We start from the raw sequence: 21,391 nt of genomic DNA, 5'->3' as shown, positions 1-21,391 counted from the left end.
AAGGCTGATGTGCACGGAGCAGGAGAGAGACCTTGGGGTGATGGTGTCTAATGATCTGAAGTCGGCGAAACAATGTGACAAGGCGATAGCTAAAGCCAGAAGAATGCTGGGCTGCATAGAGAGAGGAATATCGAGTAAGAAAAGGGAAGTGATTATCCCCTTGTACAGGTCCTTGGTGAGACCTCACCTGGAGTATTGTGTTCAGTTCTGGAGACCGTATCTCCGAAGAGACAGAGACAAGATGGAGGCGGTCCAGAGAAGGGTGACCAAAAAGGTGGAAGGTCTTCATCAAATGACTTATGAGGAGAGATTGAAGAATCTAAATATGTACACCCTGGAGGAAAGGAGGAGCAGAGGTGATATGATACAGACTTTCAGATACTTGAAAGGTTTTAATGATCCAAAGACAACGACAAACCTTTTCCATAGGAAAAAAATCAGCAGAACCAGGGGTCACGATTTGAAGCTCCAGGGAGGAAGATTCAGAACCAATGTCAGGAAGTATTTCTTCACGGAGAGGGTGGTGGATGCCTGGAATGCCCTTCCAGAGGAAGTGGTGAAGACCAGAACTGTGAAGGACTTCAAAGGGGCGTGGGATAAACACTGTGGATCCATAAAATCAAGAGGCCGTCAATAAAGAGTGGGTGGCTAGCCAGAATGACGGCTACTGCCTGGAGACAATACCCTTATTCAATAAACATACACATGGTTACTGTGACTCCAACATCGCTCTAAGCTACAACAGCAAGAGGAAATGTGGAAAAAAGGATTTGCACTCACAAAGTGGGGAGTAGCTGGCTTGTTACGGCGGTTACTACCCCAAACCAAATAAGCCTGATACTTCACTTTCAATGCATATCCGGCATAGCTCTCTGCTTCATCGGCAGGGGAGAAGAAAAACTGATACTTCACGCATATCCAGCATAGCTCCCTGCTTCAACGGCAGGGGAGAAGAAAACCTGATACTTCACGCATATCCAGCATAGCTCTCTGCTTCAACGGCAGGGGAGAAGAAAAACTGATACTTCACGCATATCCAGCATAGCTCTTTGCTTCAACGGCAGGGGAGAAGAAAAACTGATACTTCACGCATATCCAGCATAGCTCTCTGCTTCAACGGCAGGGGAGAAGAAAAACTGATACTTCACGCATATCCAGCATAGCTCTCTGCTTCAACGGCAGGGGAGAAGAAAAAAGGATTCGCACTCACAAAGCGGGGAGTAGCTGGCTTGTTACGGCGGTTACTACCCCAAACCAAATAAGCCTGATACTTCACTTTCAATGCATATCCTGCTTCAACGGCAGGGGAGAAGAAAAACTGATACTTCACGCATATCCAGCATAGCTCTCTGCTTCAACGGCAGGGGAGAAGAAAAACTGATACTACAAGCATATCCAGCATAGCTCCCTGCTTCAACAGCAGGGGAGAAGAAAAACAACCAATAAGGGCTGAACAACACAGTCTGGGTAAAACAAATAAGCATGGGTGTAGCTTGCTTATTGCGGCGGTTACTTCCCCTACTACCCATAACTAATCAAGCTTGATATTTCACTTGGTTGCAGCTCCATCACTGCTCTCTACATTAATGGTGGGGGTGGAAGGGAAATAGAACCAAAGAGCTAAGAGAAACAGATAAGTATGAGAAAAAAATGTGAAGCTTGCTGGGCAGACTGGATGGGCCGTTTGGTCTTCTTCTGCCGTCATTTCTATGTTTCTATGTTTCTATAAGACCATCTAGCAGTCTCAGCCAAAAACCAATCCGTTTTTCACTATTATACAAGTTTAGGTCTAAAATTATATTCAGACAGCCTTCGAATCCACAATGGTTTCTGATCATAACAAACCATTGTATATTAAAGATTATACAGCAGGATTATCTATTAAATTTCAAGATGTCCAAACAATCTTCTAAGGAAACTTTCCATCAGTACGGAAGAGTTAGAACTCCTTCTTCAAACAAAGCTGACAACTCTCCTTGCAGCAAATGCAGTGGAGCCTATCCCCATGTTGGACAGAAACACAGGCTTTTACTCCAAATATGTCCTCATACCTGAAAAAGCTAGAGTACTTTGTACTATTTTGAACCCAAAATATCTCAAAACACACACACGCTCACACATGCACACGCCCACACCTCTCTAGGGAAAATCCTTCCTCATTTGTAAATCAACTGGCTACACCCCTGGCTCTCAAGGATATTTATATGCACAATTGGATCACAGAAAATGTCTGCTTTTTACTATAGCATCTGGGCATTACCAATATTGTGTCTTCTTCTTTGGACCCTCAGCTGCACCTAGGGCATTCATAAAGTGCCTCATAGTAGTAGTCCATTTAAGGAAAAATGTTTCCCTACATAGATGACTGGCACTTCTTGTCAGGAAGGGCATGTATCCACTCTTGCTACAATAAAGGTTCTTTGATTCATGGATTTCATCATCAGTTTTCCAAAATCTGATGTATAACCTACACATACTAGATTTTATAGGAACCATACAAGTGAAAACGCTTTTTTTTTTTCTCTCAGCAGAGCATGGGCAATCTAATCACCATAATCCTACATCTGTCCAATCAAAAGGCAGTCTCTGCCCATCTCTTCATGAAAGTGCTAGGCTAAATGGCAGCAACTGTTTGTTATACCATTCATGAGTCTCCAGATGAGACAGGCTCAATAGCATTTAAAACCCCAATGGAATCACTGCTTACACCACTATCACACAAGATCTACATCTTTGACCCACACTCTGAACTGGTGGACCAAACCTTAAAACCTACTAGGTCAACCATTTTCAACACCTTCAATTACTTGATGTAGTGTTATATATGTATTTATGTAGCACAGAGAGAAAAATGTTTAAATACTTTTCAAACAAGATAACCAGTGATGCCTCCAATCATAGAAACATAGAAACATAGAAATGACGGCAGAAGAAGACCAAACGGCCCATCCAGTCTGCCCAGCAAGCTTCACATTTTTTTTCTCTTACTTATCTGTTTCTCTTAGCTCTTTGGTTCTATTTCCCTTCCACCCCCACCATTAATGTAGAGAGCAGTGATGGAGCTGCAACCAAGTGAAATATCAAGCTTGATTAGTTATGGGTAGTAGGGGAAGTAACCGCCGCAATAAGCAAGCTACACCCATGCTTATTTGTTTTACCCAGACTGTGTTATTCAGCCCTTATTGGTTGTTTTTCTTCTCCCCTGCCGTTGAAGCAGGGAGCTATGCTGGATATGCGTGTAGTATCAGTTTTTCTTCTCCCTTGCCGTTGAAGCAGAGAGCTATGCTGGATATGCGTGAAGTATCAGTTTTTCTTCTCCCCTGCCGTTGAAGCAGGATATGCATTGAAAGTGAAGTATCAGGCTTATTTGGTTTGGGGTAGTAACCGCCGTAACAAGCCAGCTACTCCCCGCTTTGTGAGTGCGAATCCTTTTTTCTTCTCCCCTGCTGTTGAAGCAGAGAGCTATGCTGGATATGCGTGAAGTATCAGTTTTTCTTCTCCCCTGCCGTTGAAGCAGAGAGCTATGCTGGATATGCGTGAAGTATCAGTTTTTCTTCTCCCCTGCCGTTGAAGCAGAGAGCTATGCTGGATATGCATTGAAAGTGAAGTATCAGGCTTATTTGGTTTGGTGTAGTAACCGCCGTAACAAGCCAACTACTCCCCACTTTGTGAGTGCGAATCCTTTTTTCCACATTTCCTCTTGCTGTTGTAGCTTAGAGCGATGTTGGAGTCACAGTAACCATGTGTATGTTTATTGAATAAGGGTATTATCTCCAGGCAGTAGCCGTCATTCTGGCGAGCCACCCACTCTTTATTGACGGCCTCTTGATTTTATGGATCCACAGTGTTTATCCCACGCCCCTTTGAAGTCCTTCACAGTTCTGGTCTCCACCACTTCCTTCGGAAGGGCATTCCAGGCATCCACCACCCTCTCCGTGAAGAAATACTTCCTGACATTGGTTCTGAATCTTCCTCCCTGGAGCTTCAAATCGTGACCCCTGGTTCTGCTGATTTTTTTCCTATGGAAAAGGTTTGTCGTTGTCTTTGGATCATTAAAACCTTTCAAGTATCTGAAAGTCTGTATCATATCACCTCTGCTCCTCCTTTCCTCCAGGGTGTACATATTTAGATTCTTCAATCTCTCCTCATAAGTCATTGGATGAAGACCTTCCACCTTTTTGGTCACCCTTCTCTGGACCGCCTCCATCTTGTCTCTGTCTCTTCGGAGATACGGTCTCCAGAACTGAACACAATACTCCAGGTGAGGTCTCACCAAGGACCTGTACAAGGGGATAATCACTTCCCTTTTCTTACTCGATATTCCTCTCTCTATGCAGCCCAGCATTCTTCTGGCTTTAGCTATCGCCTTGTCACATTGTTTCGCCGACTTCAGATCATTAGACACCATCACCCCAAGGTCTCTCTCCTGCTCCGTGCACATCAGCCTTTCTCCCCCCATCGAATACAGTTCATTCGGATTTCCACTCCCCATATGCATGACTTTGCACTTCTTGGCATTGAATGTCAGCTGCCATGTCTTCGACCACTCTTCCATCTTCCTTAAATCCCGTCTCATTCTCTCCACTCCTTCCGGCGTGTCCACTCTGTTGCAGATCTTAGTGTCATCCGCAAAAAGACATACCTTACCTTCTATCCCTTCCGCAATGTCGCTCACAAAGATATTGAAAAGGACCGGTCCCAACACTGATCCCTGCGGTACACCGCTTAAAACCGCTCTCTCTTCAGAGAGAGTTCCATTTACCATCACACATTGTCTTCTGTCCGTCAACCAGTTTGCAATCCAGGCCACCACCTCGGCACTCACTCCTAAGCTTCTCATTTTATTCACCAGTCTCCTGTGCGGGACAGTGTCAAAAGCTTTGCTGAAATCCAAGTAGATGACATCGAGTGCTCTTCCTCGATCCAATTCCTTGGTTACCCAGTCAAAAAAGTCAATCAGATTTGTCTGACAGGATCTTCCAATGGTGAATCCATGCTGCCTCTGGTCCAGCAATTCTCCCGACTGTAGATAGTTCACTATTCTCTCTTTCAACAGTGACTCCATTACTTTTCCCACCACCGAAGTGAGGCTAACCGGTCTGTAGTTACCAGCCTCTTCTCTGTTCCCACTCTTGTGAAGCGGGACCACCACCGCTCTCCTCCAATCATTTGGCACCATTCCCGTTTCTAGGGATCTATTGAATAGGTCACACAGCGGACCTGCCAGCACATCTCTGAGCTCCCTCAGTATTCTGGGATGAACTTCATCAGGCCCCATGGCTTTGTCCACTTTCAGTTTCACCAGCTCTTCCCATACATTTTCTACTGTAAATGGAGTTACAGCTACTCCATTCCCCTCCTGAATAACCAAAACTCAAGAAAAAAGAGATTTACCGTGGGCTCAGGTAGGATAAGACCTGTAACCCACAGACACCCATTATTGAAAGCTGTGCAACCCACAACTCTATCCCACCACTCACACAGGCCATTAAGGAACTTTAAAAGTATTTCAGTGGGCTCTGGTAGAATAAGACCTGTGTTCCGTAGACACACACTGTATCAAGTGCAACAAGTACAAAATGCCTTCTCTGTATTAAATTCTGAAGAAGTCCTTAAGAAAAAGATTGAAATGTTATCGGAAAAGAGAGAAAAAACCCAATGCATACAGAAATTCCAAATCAGAAACCAAAGGAAAAAGCTCACAGTGATGGATGACTCTGTCATCAGAGGCATTAATCTCTTCCCTTGCACAAATGCAAAGAGAAAAGTGGATAACAAAACTCAACTAAATAGGTCACAAAAGGAGTCCAGGAACAGCAGTAACCTGAGCAAAGAAATCTGGAAAGCTATGAGCACAAATGCTCGTAGTTTGGGTAATAAAATCCCAGAGCTGCAAGCCCTAATGGTGGAGGCGGACTTGGACGTTGTTGCTGTCACAGAAACATGGTTTACAGAATATCATGACTGGGATACGGCAATACCAGGCTATAACTTGTTAAGGAAGGACAGAGAGGATAGGAAAGGGGGAGGAGTGGCTCTATATGTCAGAAACAATATCCAAGCATCTGAGCTGCAAGGAAGATGGGGCAAAGAAGAAGCACTATGGGCCGACTTAAAAAAAGATGGGGCATCCATTTTTATTGGAGTGGTTTACAGGCCTCCAAACCAAAAGGAAGAGCTGGACAGAGATCTGATTGAAGACATCCACAGGATAGCAAAGAAAGGAGAAGTGGTGATCATTGGAGACTTTAATATGCCAGATGTAGACTGGAGAATCCCATCTGCAGAATCTAATAATAGTAGAGAAATAGTAGATGACCTGCAAGTAGCTTTGTTCAAACAAATGGTAATGGAACCCACGAGAGAAGGAGCTGTACTCGACTTAGTGCTCACTAATGGAGATAATGTCTCAGACGTCCAGGTGGGTGCCCACCTCAGCACCAGTGATCATCAAACGGTATGGTTTAATATCACAAAAAGGACACGGAAAAGAAGCACAAAAACCCAAGTTTTGATGTTCAAAAACACAGACTTTGATGAAATGGGGAAGTACCTGGAGGAAGAACTAAAAGGCTGGGAAAACGAGAGAGATGTGGATCAACAGTGGACCAATCTAAAAGGAGCAATCACCAAGGCAACTAATCTATATGTTAGAAAAGTAAAGAAAAACAAAAGAAAAATGAAACCTATCTGGTTCTCAAAGGAGGTGGCTGACAAAATAAAGGCTAAAAGAACAGCGTTCAAGAAATATAAAAGATCCCAAAAGGAGGAACACAAAGAAGAATATCTGGTAGAACTGAGGGAGACGAAGAAATTAATCAAGATGGCAAAAAGTCAAGATTGGTTTTCCCCAACCAATCATGGTTGGGGAAAACCCCCCACCCTAATCAGCCCTTGTTCTCAAGAAACTGGACAGCACAAGAAGAAAAGCTGTCCATAAACCACCTGACAGCTCACGGAAATCATCAATACTTTAAAAGGTTTTCAACCCTTGTTTGAAAAGAAAATTGGTACTTACTAGTCCAGGCAACCAAGTAGCTATGTACCACATCAACAAACAGGGAGGGACAAGCTCTCTCAAACTTTGTCAAGAGACCTGCAGGATTCGGAATTGGGCAATTTCTCAAAAGATATTGATAGCACTTCATCTTCCTGGGAACAAAATCAAATAGCAGACACATTAAGTTGCCAGCTACAACTATATGAATGGTGATTGGATCAAAATATAGTAGATCAGCTTTTTCGACTTTGGGGAGCTCTGCAAATAGAACTCTTCTTGGTCCCATTCAACAGCAAAGTGCCTACCTGCTATTCCAAAAGACCAGCAAGGAGTAGTTTAGTGACAGACAGGTTTTCAGTTCTATGGAATCTGAGACTTCTTTATGCCCTTGCCTCAATTCCTCTTATAGCCAAGATGATTCAAAATTTAAGGGGAAAAGAGCTAATGATTGATAGCCATTTTTTGGCCACATGAAATCTGCTTTCCCTGGCTTCAGCACCTAGCAATTCATCAATCAGTAAGATTGGAAATTTTCCCAACCCTAATCACCCAGTATGATGGGAATCTTCTCCACGTGTTGCAATTCAGGACACAATTCTGACATGTTTAGAGAGAACAGGCTTCTTTAATACCACATCAAAGTGGAAGAACAAACAGTTTTGGATAATCTACTATATGCTTTAAGATTGAGAAATGCAGATGTTGTAGAAACATCCTAAGTTATAAAACTTTATTTGACAGTGTCTCCAGACTGCCTTCCTTTTGGTCTTGCCTGAAATAAAGAGCTTGGATACTGATTAGCCACTGATGATCTTTAAGCATTCCTGAGACAAACAGACATATCTAATCAAAGTTTAACAGTTCAGTTTAATAAAAAAAGAACACACTTTCCAATCAAAGGGTTTCTGGCCCTCATCCATATGGATGCCAACATGGCTTACTAGATAAGCCAAGAAAGACAAAGGAGCCTGCCATTATAAAAATCAGCCTGCCATTTCTAGTGGCCACTGATACCCTGATGGCCAGCATCAACAAAGCTGAGATTTCTACTCTGAGGCTGCTGCCTCTGTGCCCTGTCTTGTGATTAGCCTGCAGACGATGACCTGAAAATCCTTTACTGAGCCAAGATACACCTACGTTCCTGACCAGCACAGGCTACTTTGCTGGCAAAGAACAGTATGATACTTCAATTGCTCACTTTTACCAGTTTAGTGAGAAACAGATTTTGACGCCTTATAATATTAAGAAGGTCAGAGAGTTGATCCTAAATAATCAGGGGTTAGTTAGCCTGTAGTATTTGAGAATTAAATCTGTGTAGACTTCTAGTCAATGATCTGTTGTGTTACATTAGAAACTGTGAAAACCTATTTGGTTTGCATTACTAGGCAAATTTTTATGTACCATATTTTTTGCTCCATAAGACTCACCTGACCCTGAGACACACCTAGGATTCAGAGGGGGAAAATCTAAAAAAAAAATAAAAAAAAATGGTGTGCTAAACCGGCTCTGTTCCCGGGTGTCTGTGCATCTTATGGAGCAAATTAGGGGAGTGCATAAAATTCTTTTTGTCCCCATTTCGTTTTTGGGTCTGGGGAGGGCCATTTCAGGCCACTCCCCAGATCAGAAAACTTTTATCGTTCTCTTTCTGTGGGGAAAAAAATACCTATCCCAACCCTTTAAATTGAATTAACTACAACCCCCACTCTCCTAACCTCCCACCCCCCAAGACCTGCCAAAAGTCCCTGGTGGTCCAGCGGGGGTCCGGGAGCGATCTCCTGCACTTGGGCCGTCGGCTGCCAGTAATCAAAATGGCACAGACGGCCCATCCCTGGGACACAGTAAGGGCAAAGGGCCATAGGTGCCATTTTGATTACTGGCAGCCGATGGCCCAAGTGCAGGAGATCGCTCCCGGACCCCCGCTGGACCACCAGGGACTTTTGGCAGGTCTTGGGGGGGGGGGGGGGGGGGTTGTAGTTAGTATTTTATTTTATTTTTTTTATTCGTTCCATAAGACGCACAGACATTTTCCCCCCACTTTTGGGGGGAAAAAAAGTGCATCTTATGGAGCGAAAAATACGGTAGATAAAATCAGTCCATTATATTTAATTGATTAAACTAGACAAATTGAAGAGTTTCTTTATTCTGAGTACAATCCAGTGAATAAATTATACTCTTAAGAAATACATTCTTGATATTTGTAGTAAAACTGCTTTAGGAGCCTATCACCAGCATTTACTATTTCTCAACAATTTACAATTAGCAAATTCATGAAAGCCCTGAATCCTTGTTATCCTCCAATTAGAGATCCTCCTATGCCAAGAGATCTGAACATAGTCCTTGCTCAGCTTATGAAACTATCCTTCAAGCCTCTAGTATCAGCAGAACTAAATGTTTTCTTAGCAGGTATTTTTGGTAGCTGTAATTTCTGCACACAGAGTGAGCTGCAAGCCCTAGTCTTGTAACTCTGTATACTCAAATTTACAAAAACAGTAATGTTGAAAACCCATCTAGAATTTCTACCTAAAGTATTCTCTGTTTCATTTGAATCAGTCCATTGTTCTATCAACATTTTTTTCCCAGACCACACACCAATAACAACAATCAAGCTCCTCATACTTTGGAATTCAGGAGAGCTTTATTGTTCTATTTGGACAGCAAAGAATTTCAGAAAGTCCGTTATTCATCTCTTTTAACCCAAGGATTTCAGTTACCAAGCAAACTTATTTTCCACATATATCTGATTCATTTGTTACTGTTATCATCAATCAAGTCAGCAACTTCAAAATAAAGTAAAAGCACATCTAGTCAAGGCTACTTAGCCTATCTTTGTTCTGCTTCCATAGAAGAAATCTGTAACTCTGCCATTTAGTCGTCTTTTCATACCTTCACTGTTCATTGTCTATAAAAATGCTTATCAAGATAGAAGATTTGGTCAAGTGGTTCTTAAAAGCTTATGTAACTGAACCTTCAACTCTTCCACCAGCCTCTTCAAAGTGCTGGTTGCATATTCTGCTGCTGATATGATAATAAAATGAATACTTGCATGCAGCCTTCAGCTTGGGAGTCCCCACTTTTGTAGCTGATCTATGTCCTGCTTCATCACAGAGGAACAAAGTTGGTTGCCAGTAATAAGTGTTCTCCGTAGTTAGCAGGATAGATCAGCCACACAATTCCACTTGCCTCCCCTTAGAATTGATGGTTAACTTGCTATAAAGAATGAAGAGACTCGTACGGTGGCAGCTGTGCAGGAACCCTTGTGCAGCATTCAGAGAGCTTTTTCTATCTGCGTCTTCGGGTGATGTCGACTACTCCCGTGGCTGGTTTGTCCTGTCTACAGTGCATGCTCACTCACCTTTTTGAGGCTGATTTTAAATCCTAACCATTTCCCTACAATAAATATACTATCCATTGACTCATTTGCCATATGTATTTGTCTTGACTAGATTATAAGCTCCAAAGAGCATAAACTGACTCTTATGCGTATCAGTGCAGCTATGCATATGCCTACTAGTGCCTTAGAAATGATAAATAATTGTCGTAGTAATAGATTGCTGTTTAATTTTGGTAACATCGATACTGGTCTGTGTAAGAGGCTTAGAAAATTGTTTTTAACATTGTGTAACTTCAGAGCCTATGAGCAACAGGAAAACCTACTGACCGTGATATCCCAAAATTTTGTGATAGAGTATGCTAAGACTTAAAATGGTGTTCCCCAGCACTCCTAAGAATCTGCAGAGTGTATGTTTAAACAAAAAAGGATTAAACTAGAAGTTGCAGAATACAGTCCTTTGAAAGGCAGCCCTTCCAATTGTAGAGAACTCAACATAAATGTTTACGTTATCTTTAATGACATGAAGCGGGTGGCACCTTATAGACTAACCAGTTTATTGAGGCATTGATGTAGCTTTGTGTGGGATATGAAAAAAGTTAAGCCTCATGTGGCCTGACCACTTTAGCCTTAACCTGCTATATTCAAAAGTTGCAACTAGAAAGTGCCAACTGGGGATCTTGGTAGCAGCTGGGAGAATGGGAAGGGTAGGAAAGAAGAAGCCACATGAAGGCTGATTCATTGACATTTCTGATGAACTGAAGAAAGGGGAGAGATGCTGGCCTAGGATCCCTAGCTCTTTGTGTTTTAAAAAGTGATCAGAGGGGGGAGGCAAGCTTTGCCCAGTAGGGCATAGGGTTTACCACATGGATAGAGGGATGTGCTTTTGGTTGCCAGGCCCACACCGGATAGTTTTAATTGGGGATATTCAGCGGGATGTTTATCTTATTGAATATCCATGATAATATATCTGGCTAACATTAACCAGATAAGTTATCCATTTGAGGAGTTGTTTTTTTTTTAATATTGACCTTTAAATGTTTTCAAAAAGCAAATGGCACAATGAGAGAACAACTATATTCTCATTAGCCTGTTGCTCATTTGCAGAATTTAGGGTTGGATTAAAAGTAATACAAAAAAGTAAACCCAGGTACTTGGCAAAGTGGATGGTTACAAAAACATTTATAAAAATTGTTTTAAAAAATGTTATTTTTAGTTTTTGGTTTTGCAACCCCCCCCCCCACCACCACCACCCTAGTATTACCACTGTTGTTTCTAATGCAAATGTAGTAAGGGAGAGGGTACTGCAATTTCAGTATTTTAGGCCTTAATGGTTTTAGCTTGGCACTGCATAATAACTTCTCCATTTTAAAAAAAATGTGTATAAACAGCCTGAAGAAAATGTTTCCATTTTCTCAAGATGATTTCATTATAATGTAGTTAAGTGAAAATGTAATTTTGAAAAAAGCTGTTTACATGTCAAGCCTCTATATTGTCACTGACTGCTAACAGTTCTCCTTGTTTCTTTGAACAGATCGTGACAAAAGGCTGTGAGACAGTGGAAATGACTCTCAGAAGGAATGGGCTAGGCCAGCTCGGTTTTCATGTGAACTATGAGGGCATTGTGGCAGATGTTGAGCCTTATGGGTATGCCTGGCAGGCTGGGCTAAGACAGGGCAGTCGCCTTGTGGAGATTTGCAAAGTTGCTGTGGCGACACTCACACATGAACAGATGATTGACTTGCTGAGAACATCGGTTACTGTGAAAGTGGTCATCATCCTTCCACACGAGGATGGCGTTCCACGTAGGTATGTTGTGAAGGCCTGCTAATGATATTTCTGAGCTACTGGAAGATAACATTTTTTCTATTTAAAATCCTCTCATCAGGTGTAGACCATTATAAAACAAAGGGAGGTAGTTGGTATTTAGAGCAATACAGTTATGGGCTTATTATCTAACTACCAAGAACTGGTTGACCCAATTAACCATATTAAACATTTCAGCAACCAAGGTTAGATAAGTCCGGTTATCTTACATTCAGCTTTTCTGTCATGTGCAGCTCTGCTCAGGACCTGCCTTCTCTTGCATCCTCCTGGGCTGCCTCATTTGGGACATGGGCTTTCTGGTAGGCTCTTGCCCACCAGCTGCTGCTGCTTAGCCCCTCTGTTTCCATGCTCACCAGGCCAGGTCACCCTATCAGACTCACTGCTGCTACCTTACCAAGGAAACCAATAACTAGAGAGCTTAGCAGGCCAAGAACAAGAAATAATGTGGCATCATAGAAAGCAATTCAATGTTAGTGCCTTTTGTATATCACTAAACTGCCCAATCACGGGCTGGCTCTTTTCCTTCATGTGCTCAGCCATTGAGGCCAGATGTAAGGCATATACCTTCAGTCGCGTCCTCAGAGCCTTTTGGCATCTGTTTGGGATTGTAAGCTGTAACCTGTTGGAGACTAGTTTCAGAGAAGCTTTGGTCTGAGAAGAACTCTATTGGTCTGGGAGCAATAAGAGGAAGCTGAGGTAGCAGCGCAGATTTTTTTTCATGATTTGGAAAGACACACACCTTGAAATACAGACTGAGCTGGCCCAGATACTCCCAATAACGGACTGTTCCATCTTGAGAGATCCACACCCAATAACAAACTGTTTGTTATTAAGAAGATAGTACAAAGGAGAACAGCTCTAAGAGTGGCCCTGTGTCCCTCTCCAAAGTAAGCCATATGTCCTTTCCCCAGTTGACCAGATATCCAACACTTCCAATTATCTGACCTAACTCATGTTCTAACAGGGTCAGATAACAGATCAGTTACTATGTACATTCATAATTGTAGGCTTTGCTTTAGAAACAATATTTGCATTTTCAGGTCTCATAGAAATGCAATATCCTGTAGGTTAAAATGTCTTGTACAATATATATTTTAACTTCTAAAGCAAACAATTTAGATAGCTAATAATTTTAGATATATATAATTGTTTGCTGATAAATATAAAGTGGGTACATAGCACTGCCTATTGATAAAATGAACTGTTAAGTATGTCCCAGAATAATTTTCTTTCTTTAAAATACAATTTCGGTATAGCAAACTAGAATGGTTACAACTGTTAAAGCAGCACTCTTTTTGCCTCTTAGCAAATTACGAGGGAAGAGGCAGCAGACAAATGGCAAGTGAAGATCTATCCCTGGGGCTGGTTTGTTATAATTTCTTTTTTTTTTTTTTGGTTAAAGGAGCAAGCCATTAAACATATGATTGGAGCTCCAGGTAATCTGGACTCCAGAAAATACGAACAGCATGCCACTCATCTATTCTTCCCTTTTCAACTCCTGTTAACTTGCTGGAGGACAAACTGAAAAATGTATACAAACCTGAAACATATTTTCACTCCTGGAGTACTCCCAGTAAGACAAAAATAAACAGCAAAGCATAATTGAGCAAACCTAGACACTTCAATTAAAATAAAATGAAAATAGTGTTATTAATTACATTTTTTTTTTGGTTGCTTTATTTCTTGAGGTGCAATTTGCCCATTGATTGCTGCTTCAGAGGTTCCCAATTAATGTCTCGGCCCTTATACAATGTAGACAAGCTGAGAAGAGTGGTGCTGCTGCCAGCAATTGTCTTTGTGCCCAGTTAATTGCTTAACTGGAGCTCCAATTACGGGTTCACTAGTTCATTGTAGAGAACAAACAGACCTATGGAAACATTTTCATTTTCCATCCGCCTTCAGTCTTTTATTTGCAGCAAAAAAAAAATTAATATTTATAGCTAGTGGATGGTAGGTCTGCGGGCCACTAAAAATTTCTGGGTTCTTGCAGACAAGGAAAAGATTATAGTTTTACAAACATCTGCCCACAGATTTCCATAAAAGTCTGGTATATTTTACATTGAATGTACTCCTCCAGCTGTTCTTTCCTGCTTGGTGACTTTGCCTTTCTCTTGGAGCCTAGCAGACAGTCTGCACTCTCTTGAGTAGTTCCTCCAAAGGGTCCAACAGGTGATTTAGGGGACAACGGAGAGTGAAATTCCTGAAGCTTAACTTCCAAATAGAGAAAGCAAGATAACTATAAATTTAAAATTACTTTTTGTTCATATATATATAGCATTATCTATGTTGTAATAAATGTCAAAATAGCTGACTTTAGTTGACTTCATTAAAATGCTGTTGTAAAATACTCTTAACCTTAAAGAAACATAGCCATTTTAGTGTAAAAAAAAAAAAATATATATATACTTACTATAACATAGTTGGCTCTGGATCATAAAATCACTGTTGCCATATTCAGCTACTTTTCCCTGCATTTTTCCCAAGGGAAAATAATCAAAAAAATTTTCACTATTGCTATTTTGCATGCCACAGTGGTTTTCTTGACTGGAAATGTCATACAGTAATTACCATCATAATTATCATCATCTTTAGTGATGCCAGTTACCCTTGCTAATTGAGCAGGCATTTGGGTATTGCTGACAAGTGCAGATATATTTTGTCACTTCACAAGTTATCTGTAAAATGGTAAGAGCCCTAGCATTATTTATCTCTTGAAATAAAAAAAATGTATTGCAAGGATGCTTTTTGTTAAAATTACCTTTTTCCTTAGTTTCAACATGCGCACATCAATCACAGTTGTGCCATGGGCAATTAAATTTGGCATCCCAGAGCAAAGAGTGGGTGCTAAATTTACTAAGCTTATAACGTCATATGAAAGTGAGGAAGGACACTGTTTCTCAAATAGAGCAAGGCAGACTGATAGTAATAGGGGAATGCAGAATAAAGGAGCAAAGAAAAATATCATCCATTTTTGCTACCATTTGCTGTTTATTTTAAGACATCTTTTTGGGCATTAGAAAGAGTAACTCAAACAGCTGCGTGGGTGCACATGTGGGCGCGTTTGTCGGCTCACACCCCGGGACACAGCTGTTTTGACAAATACGCACATGGTATGCGATCTTGGTTATAAAATAAACTGAATGCACGCACACGCAAATGCTGCTTCTACCACGTAAGTGGGGAGATTTTAAAAGCCACACACCAACACAATTGGCCATTTTCCTAGTTTGCTCAGGTAAGGAATAGCTTACCTTCTCTCCGTTAGCCTCGACCCTTAAAACCAATTGACATGCCTAGTTTTTTTAATAGTTTTTTTTAAATTTTGTTACTTGCACGCCAGTCATAGCAGAAATAAAGTTAAGCGGCAAGGGACCCTAGTGCATGCTTGTGACCATAAGTATTTACGCTCACATCTCTTGGTCTTCCCTTGACACGCCCATGCCCTGCCCCTTTTATTAATATTTTGACTTGTGCATGTAGTGGGAGATACATACGTACATGGTCGGCTTATAAAGTCCACTCGGCATGCACCAGCCTGACTTGTATGTGTATCTTCTGGCTTTGGTATGCATAGGGCTTTTAAAATTCGCCTAATAGTGATAGTTTTTAAGCTATTCAAAACTTTTTCAAAAGAAATGCATTAAATATAAAATAAGGATATTACAGGGATAGGCTTATATAGGCAGAGAACTTAGCTAAATTATCTAAAAATGGGATTTACACATCAGGAAAATACCACTAAGGAGACATTTTGTTAATTTTAACAGTGCTGATTATAATTCACCTTAGTAGATATTTATTGTGACCTATTAAAAGACCAACAAGTGAGATGATGAGATACCCTGTTATGAATCCTCCTGTAGCTGTGCTATGGGAGGCTTCTCACCTCTTCCCTGGAGGTCGCTCCAAAGCCGGGGTCTCGCCTACAAACTATCCAGGATTTTCTCCAGGGCCTTGGAGGCCTTCGATGTCCTTGGGGCCTGCCTGAGACTTCCTGGTTTGGGGCCGGCCCGCAGCCCTTCTCTTCAGTTATAGGGCCAGCTAGGTGTGGCCCATCCAAACTCCTCCCAGGGAGTTGCCTGTTTTCAGCCCTATAAAAGGACTTCAACTTCCAGTCAGCTTTGCCTTTGCAATGAGCCAGTCGTCTGAGGAGCTTCTCCTTCTCCTCAGACTCCATGTTCCTGCTCTTGCTTGGTGTTCCAGTATTCCAAGGGATCCCGCTTCGTTTCGTCTCTGATGTCCCGATGTTCCTGTCGTCCTTTGTCTCTGCCCTCCTGATGTTCCAGAAGGCCTGACGTCCTCGATGGCTAGAGGTCCCTATATACCTGATCTTCCTGATGTCTGTTCCAGCTCCCCGAGTCCTCCAGATGGCCACCCCGAGGGTAAATCCGTTCTGTCTGTTCCTGTTTCCGGTCCCTGGAGCCTCTGCCAGTTGGATTACTTTCCTGAGCCTGACGTCCTCTGTCTCTGCCGTCCTGATGTTCCTGACATCCTCCGTCTCTGCCCTCCTGATGTTCCAGAAGGCCTGACGTCCTTATATACCTGATCTTCCTGATGTTTGTTCCTGCAATGTTCCACTCCCCGAGTCCTCCAGATGGCCACCCCGAGGGTAAATCCGTTCCGTCTGGTTCCTGTTTCCGGTCATTGGAGCCTCTGTCAGTTGGATTCCTTTCCTGAGCCTGCCCCGCTCCCGCATGATCCGTGACCAGCCTTCTTTGGCTGTGTAGGGCGCGTAGAGGACAGGGTGGTCCGTGACCAGCCCATTAGGTCTGCCCGGGAACAGTGCCCATTTGTCTTCGTCTAAGTCTTCCAAGTCCTTTTTGTCTCATCTGGATTTCCCAAGGTTCTTAAGAGTCATCCTTGCCTCGGACATTTCTGTTGCCTTGAGACCCCACCTACTCTAGTCTCAGATGCCTTCTATGACCGGAGCTTCCATCTGCTCGCCTTTCTGGATGTCAATGCCTTGTGTTCTTCTCCCGAGTCTTGAAGCCTTCGTCTCAGCCTTCAAGCTTCAGCCCTTGTCTGCCCTCGTCTCTTGTCCGGCCTGCTGCCTGTGCTGCTCCCTGCAGCAGATCCGAAAGGGCTGGGAGTAGTCTGAGGACCACTCAGAGACCAACCTTGCGTGGCTGGCCTCATTCAAGCATGTAGGTCGGCAGGGGCCTGGTCACCTCCAACCCTAGACGGGGTCCGTCTTACCATAAGGGGCACACATCTCAGCCCTAGCGCTCCCAGCCAGCGGAGCGCAACGTACCCAAACTTACTTCACAGGCCTCCTCTTCAGGTGTAGATTACAGTTTTCTCCAGGACTGATACAGCTTATATTAGATGTCTGTATCTTAAGCTACTTGTTGACTGTACCACAAGATCATTGAGGATCCGTATGCAGTGGGTATCCAACTCTGGTCCCTGCATACTGGCTTTATTTTAAAGCTATCCCTAATGAATATGCATGAGTTTAATTGCTATGTATCGTGTCTCAGATGTATGCATATTCATTAGGGATATCCTGAAAACCAGACTGATTTGCAGCCTTGAAGATTGGAATTGTACACTCCTGGTATATAAGAACATGTTGCTGCAATCAAATAGAATAGCCAAATCCCAATACTGAGCAACCATTTTAAACAATATCAAAACAGTCTGCATATTATCAAGGCACCTAAAAACAGAGGAGAGAAAATCTACTAGGAAAGGTAATAGAAAGCTTTAACATTAATATGCTATTTCCACGTTTATTTAGAAATCATTAAAATGGCTTTATTCAAAATGTCATGTGTTAATTTTTGCAAGCCCATCTTCCCTAGAGGAAGTGGAAGGAGATCTTCAACCTGTCAATGTGGCTAAATTGTAATTTATCAGCAAAACATTTTCAAGTTTATCCTGATCCAGCTATGAATATGAGTGCTCCCAAACTTTGCTTTGGTTAATGTTTGGAAAATACTTGGTCACATATGCAGTTGTAACATCTCTCTAAATTATATACAGTGGCTATAGAAAGTCTTTACCCACCTTTGAAACGTTCACCTTTTGTTGCTTTGTCTAGAAGTAAAATGCATTAAACTGGTGTGTGTTCCATGTTATCCACATATTCTACCCCCAGCTGCCAAGTGAAAAATCCCATCTACTTAATCACCCACAAAAAGTCAACATCAATAAATCTAGCTGCTCTTGGTACTTCACCAACACCGGCATCCCTCAAGGCTCCTCTCTCTTGGCTACCTTCTTTAATATATACCTCCTCCCTCTGTCACCTTCTTGATGGATTAAGTGTTAACTTTAAAATCTACACTGATATCGAGTTTCTCATTCCCTACTCAGTGTCCTGGACCAATACTATGTCACTAACAAATTTATATTTGGAAATTATAAATATCTGGTTATCTCATAATCATTAAAAATAAACACAACTAGAACTGAAATTCTAATTTTATCATCTATATCCACTCATGAACATTTTCCCACCAAATTTTCATTTAATTGTACTATTCAAATCTCCCACCATATCCATAATTTAGGCATTATAATTGATTCAAATTTGTGTATGGCCAAAAATATCTCATCCATTGGGGGAAAAAAAATCCTTCTACAAACTTCTGCTATTAAAAAAGCTAAAACCCCTACTCTACCCCTCGGATTTCCGAACAGTTTTACAAGCGCTAATATTAACCGGCATTGTCTATTGTAACTCTTTACCTCGGTCTCCCTATTAACACTATTCGTCCACTTCAACCAATTCAAAATACTGCAGCCCGTTTATTAACCGATACCTCCCGATGTGAACACATTACCCCCATCCTTCAAAACTTACATTGGTTAACGATTCAATATCACATTCAATATAAAGTCTTATCTATAATTCATCGCTTAATTTATAGTTCTACTATATGGCTCTGTTCTGTATTAAGATTATACAAACCGTTGCAACAATTACATTCACTAGACAAATGCTTATTAAAAATACCTTCCATCAGAACTGCTCGACTTGACGTGTTAAAAGGCCTTCTCAGTAGCTGGCCCCACCTTGTGGAATACATTACCTGAACATATTCGACTCATCTCCACCACAAAAGATTTTTAAAAAGCCATTAAAACATATTTATGCTCGATTGCCTATAACTACACCAAACCTCTCTAGAATCCACCCTTGTATGCCTTACTGTTTATATTTGATCCTTTTATTTCCCATTTTATTTTATCTTACTATGCATTTAACTTATTTTATTATGTTACCTTGATGTATCTTTGAAACCGCTCATCACTTCTTACCTTTTATACTTATCTTTTTACTATGACATCCTGATGTATCTTTGAAACCGCTTCTCGTCTATTTATACTTTTATTTTCTTTTATGTAACTTGATTTTATTGTAAACCTCTTAGTTCAAACATATGTCTGTATAGGCAGTATATAAACATTTTTTAAATAAATATTTCTTTCCTTAATCTTCCTTAAAATCACTGCAATGACTGAAACTACTGCATCCAGACAGCAAAAAGAATCTTTTTTTTGTGATTTGACTACTGACCTAGTGGTCTCGGCTATATCTCCCATCCCTTGGACACTTCCCCTTTTGCTCTCGTTCCCCCACACCAGATACTGCCTTTCTTCCCTTGCACCTTTTCCAATATATCTTCCATCATCCTAATCAGCACATCTTCCTTCTCCTTACTTCAATGAGACATAGGAGCCCCTACTACCTTGCCCTTTAGTTAATCTCTCCACACCTTATCCTTCTTTACACCGTTCCTGGAATTTCTCTATGCTTAGCGCCCCCCCCCCCCCCCCCTTCACTCTGAAATTTCCTTATGCTTAGTATAAACGTGAGCGCTAATATATAAAAATTCTTCTATAAATTTTTATATAATCCACCTTGAGACAGGCTTAGGTAAGGCAGAATATCAAATGTTTATAAATATTAAATAAAATTAGAAAATAAAGTAGAAATAAAAACATGGAATAGCTTTGTTGGACAAGTGTCCACCCCATGTATATTTTTTCCTTTGTTATCTATTGTTTACCAGTATTGTTACCTCAGTTACCCTTGTTAAAATGTAAACCGATCTGATATGGTTATCTACTATGAAGGTCGGTATAAAAAACTGTTAAATAAATAATAAATAAATGTATATCTGTAACAAATCTAAATGCTTAAAGCTCTAGTGTAACTAATCGCCTTCAGGTACACACACCAAGGGGTAGATCTTTAAAAAATACGCGATCGCATACTTTTGTTCGCGCATCAGGCACGAACAAAAGTACGCTGGATTTTATAAGATACGCGCGTAGCCGCGCATATCTTATAAAATCTGGGGTCGGCGTGCGCAAGGGGGTGCACATTTGTGCAACCTGCGCGCGCCGAGCCCAGCGCGCGCTGCCTGTTCCCTCCGAGGCCGCTCCGATTTTGGGGCGGCCTCGGAGGGAACTTTCCTTCGCCCTCCCCCCACCTTCCCCCCTTCCCCCACCTTCCCCTACATAACCCACCCACCCTCCCCCCCCGGCCCTATCTAAACCCCCCCTACCTTTGTCGGCAAAGTTACGCCTGCTGAAAGCAGGCGTAACTTTGCGCGCGCCAGCCGGCAGCCCCGCTCCATCCTCCGGTCCCGGGGGCTGGTCCAGAGACCTCGACCACGCCCCCGGGCCGGCGCCACGCCCCCGGGCCCGCCCCCAAAACGCCGCGGCACGCCCCTGAAATGCTGCGTCGTTTCGGGAATGCCCCTGGACACGCCCCCTCCCGCCCCTTTTCGAAAGCCCCGGGACTTGCGCATGTCCCGGGCTTTATGCGCGCAGGCCTTTTAAAATCCGCCCCTAAGTGAATTGTCCCCACCCATATTAAATTTAGCCTGGTATTGAAAGCATTGCATTGACTCCCTGTCATCCAGAGAGTTTAATTTAAGCTGGTGATATTAACGTTCAGAGAGTTGCAGGGGAAGGTCCGGCATATTTGAGATATTTAATATCTTGGTATACACCTCAATATTATGTGGAGATCTGAGGGCTCCTTTTTGTTAAGTGTGCCTGGGGTTAAAATGACTTAACTCCAAGAAAATATGCATAGGGCTTTCTCTTTGGTAGTGCTAGTCCTTTGGCATACACTGCCAGTGAGTATTTGGCAGCAGCAGGATTACAAGACTTTCCTAAAATAGATTCAAGCACATTTGTTTCTAGAAGCTTTTAATTAATTCTGTTATGTACAAGTTATTGTTTTTGAGGAGTTTTAATTTGGAAGCTTTAACTGT

General features: G+C 42.0%; 1 protein-coding gene across 6 annotated transcripts in view; it reads left to right on the top strand.

Moving 5' to 3' along the window:
• The window catches only part of SIPA1L1 (signal induced proliferation associated 1 like 1), a 745,249-nt gene that overhangs the window by 521,093 nt on the left and 202,765 nt on the right, over positions 1-21,391 (top strand). For all 6 annotated transcript variants that reach the window (XM_029598743.1, XM_029598739.1, XM_029598740.1 and 3 more), the window contains one exon: positions 11,863-12,137. In XM_029598743.1, coding sequence (XP_029454603.1) covers positions 11,863-12,137 — 275 coding nt within the window. The remainder of the gene's footprint in view (positions 1-11,862; positions 12,138-21,391) is intronic.

This window comes from Rhinatrema bivittatum, chromosome 4 (genome assembly GCF_901001135.1).
Source record: "Rhinatrema bivittatum chromosome 4, aRhiBiv1.1, whole genome shotgun sequence".
In the NCBI taxonomy this organism is placed as follows: domain Eukaryota; kingdom Metazoa; phylum Chordata; class Amphibia; order Gymnophiona; family Rhinatrematidae; genus Rhinatrema; species Rhinatrema bivittatum.
Note: the sequence above shows the minus strand (reverse complement) of the source record. Positions and strands in the feature narration are given on the sequence as shown.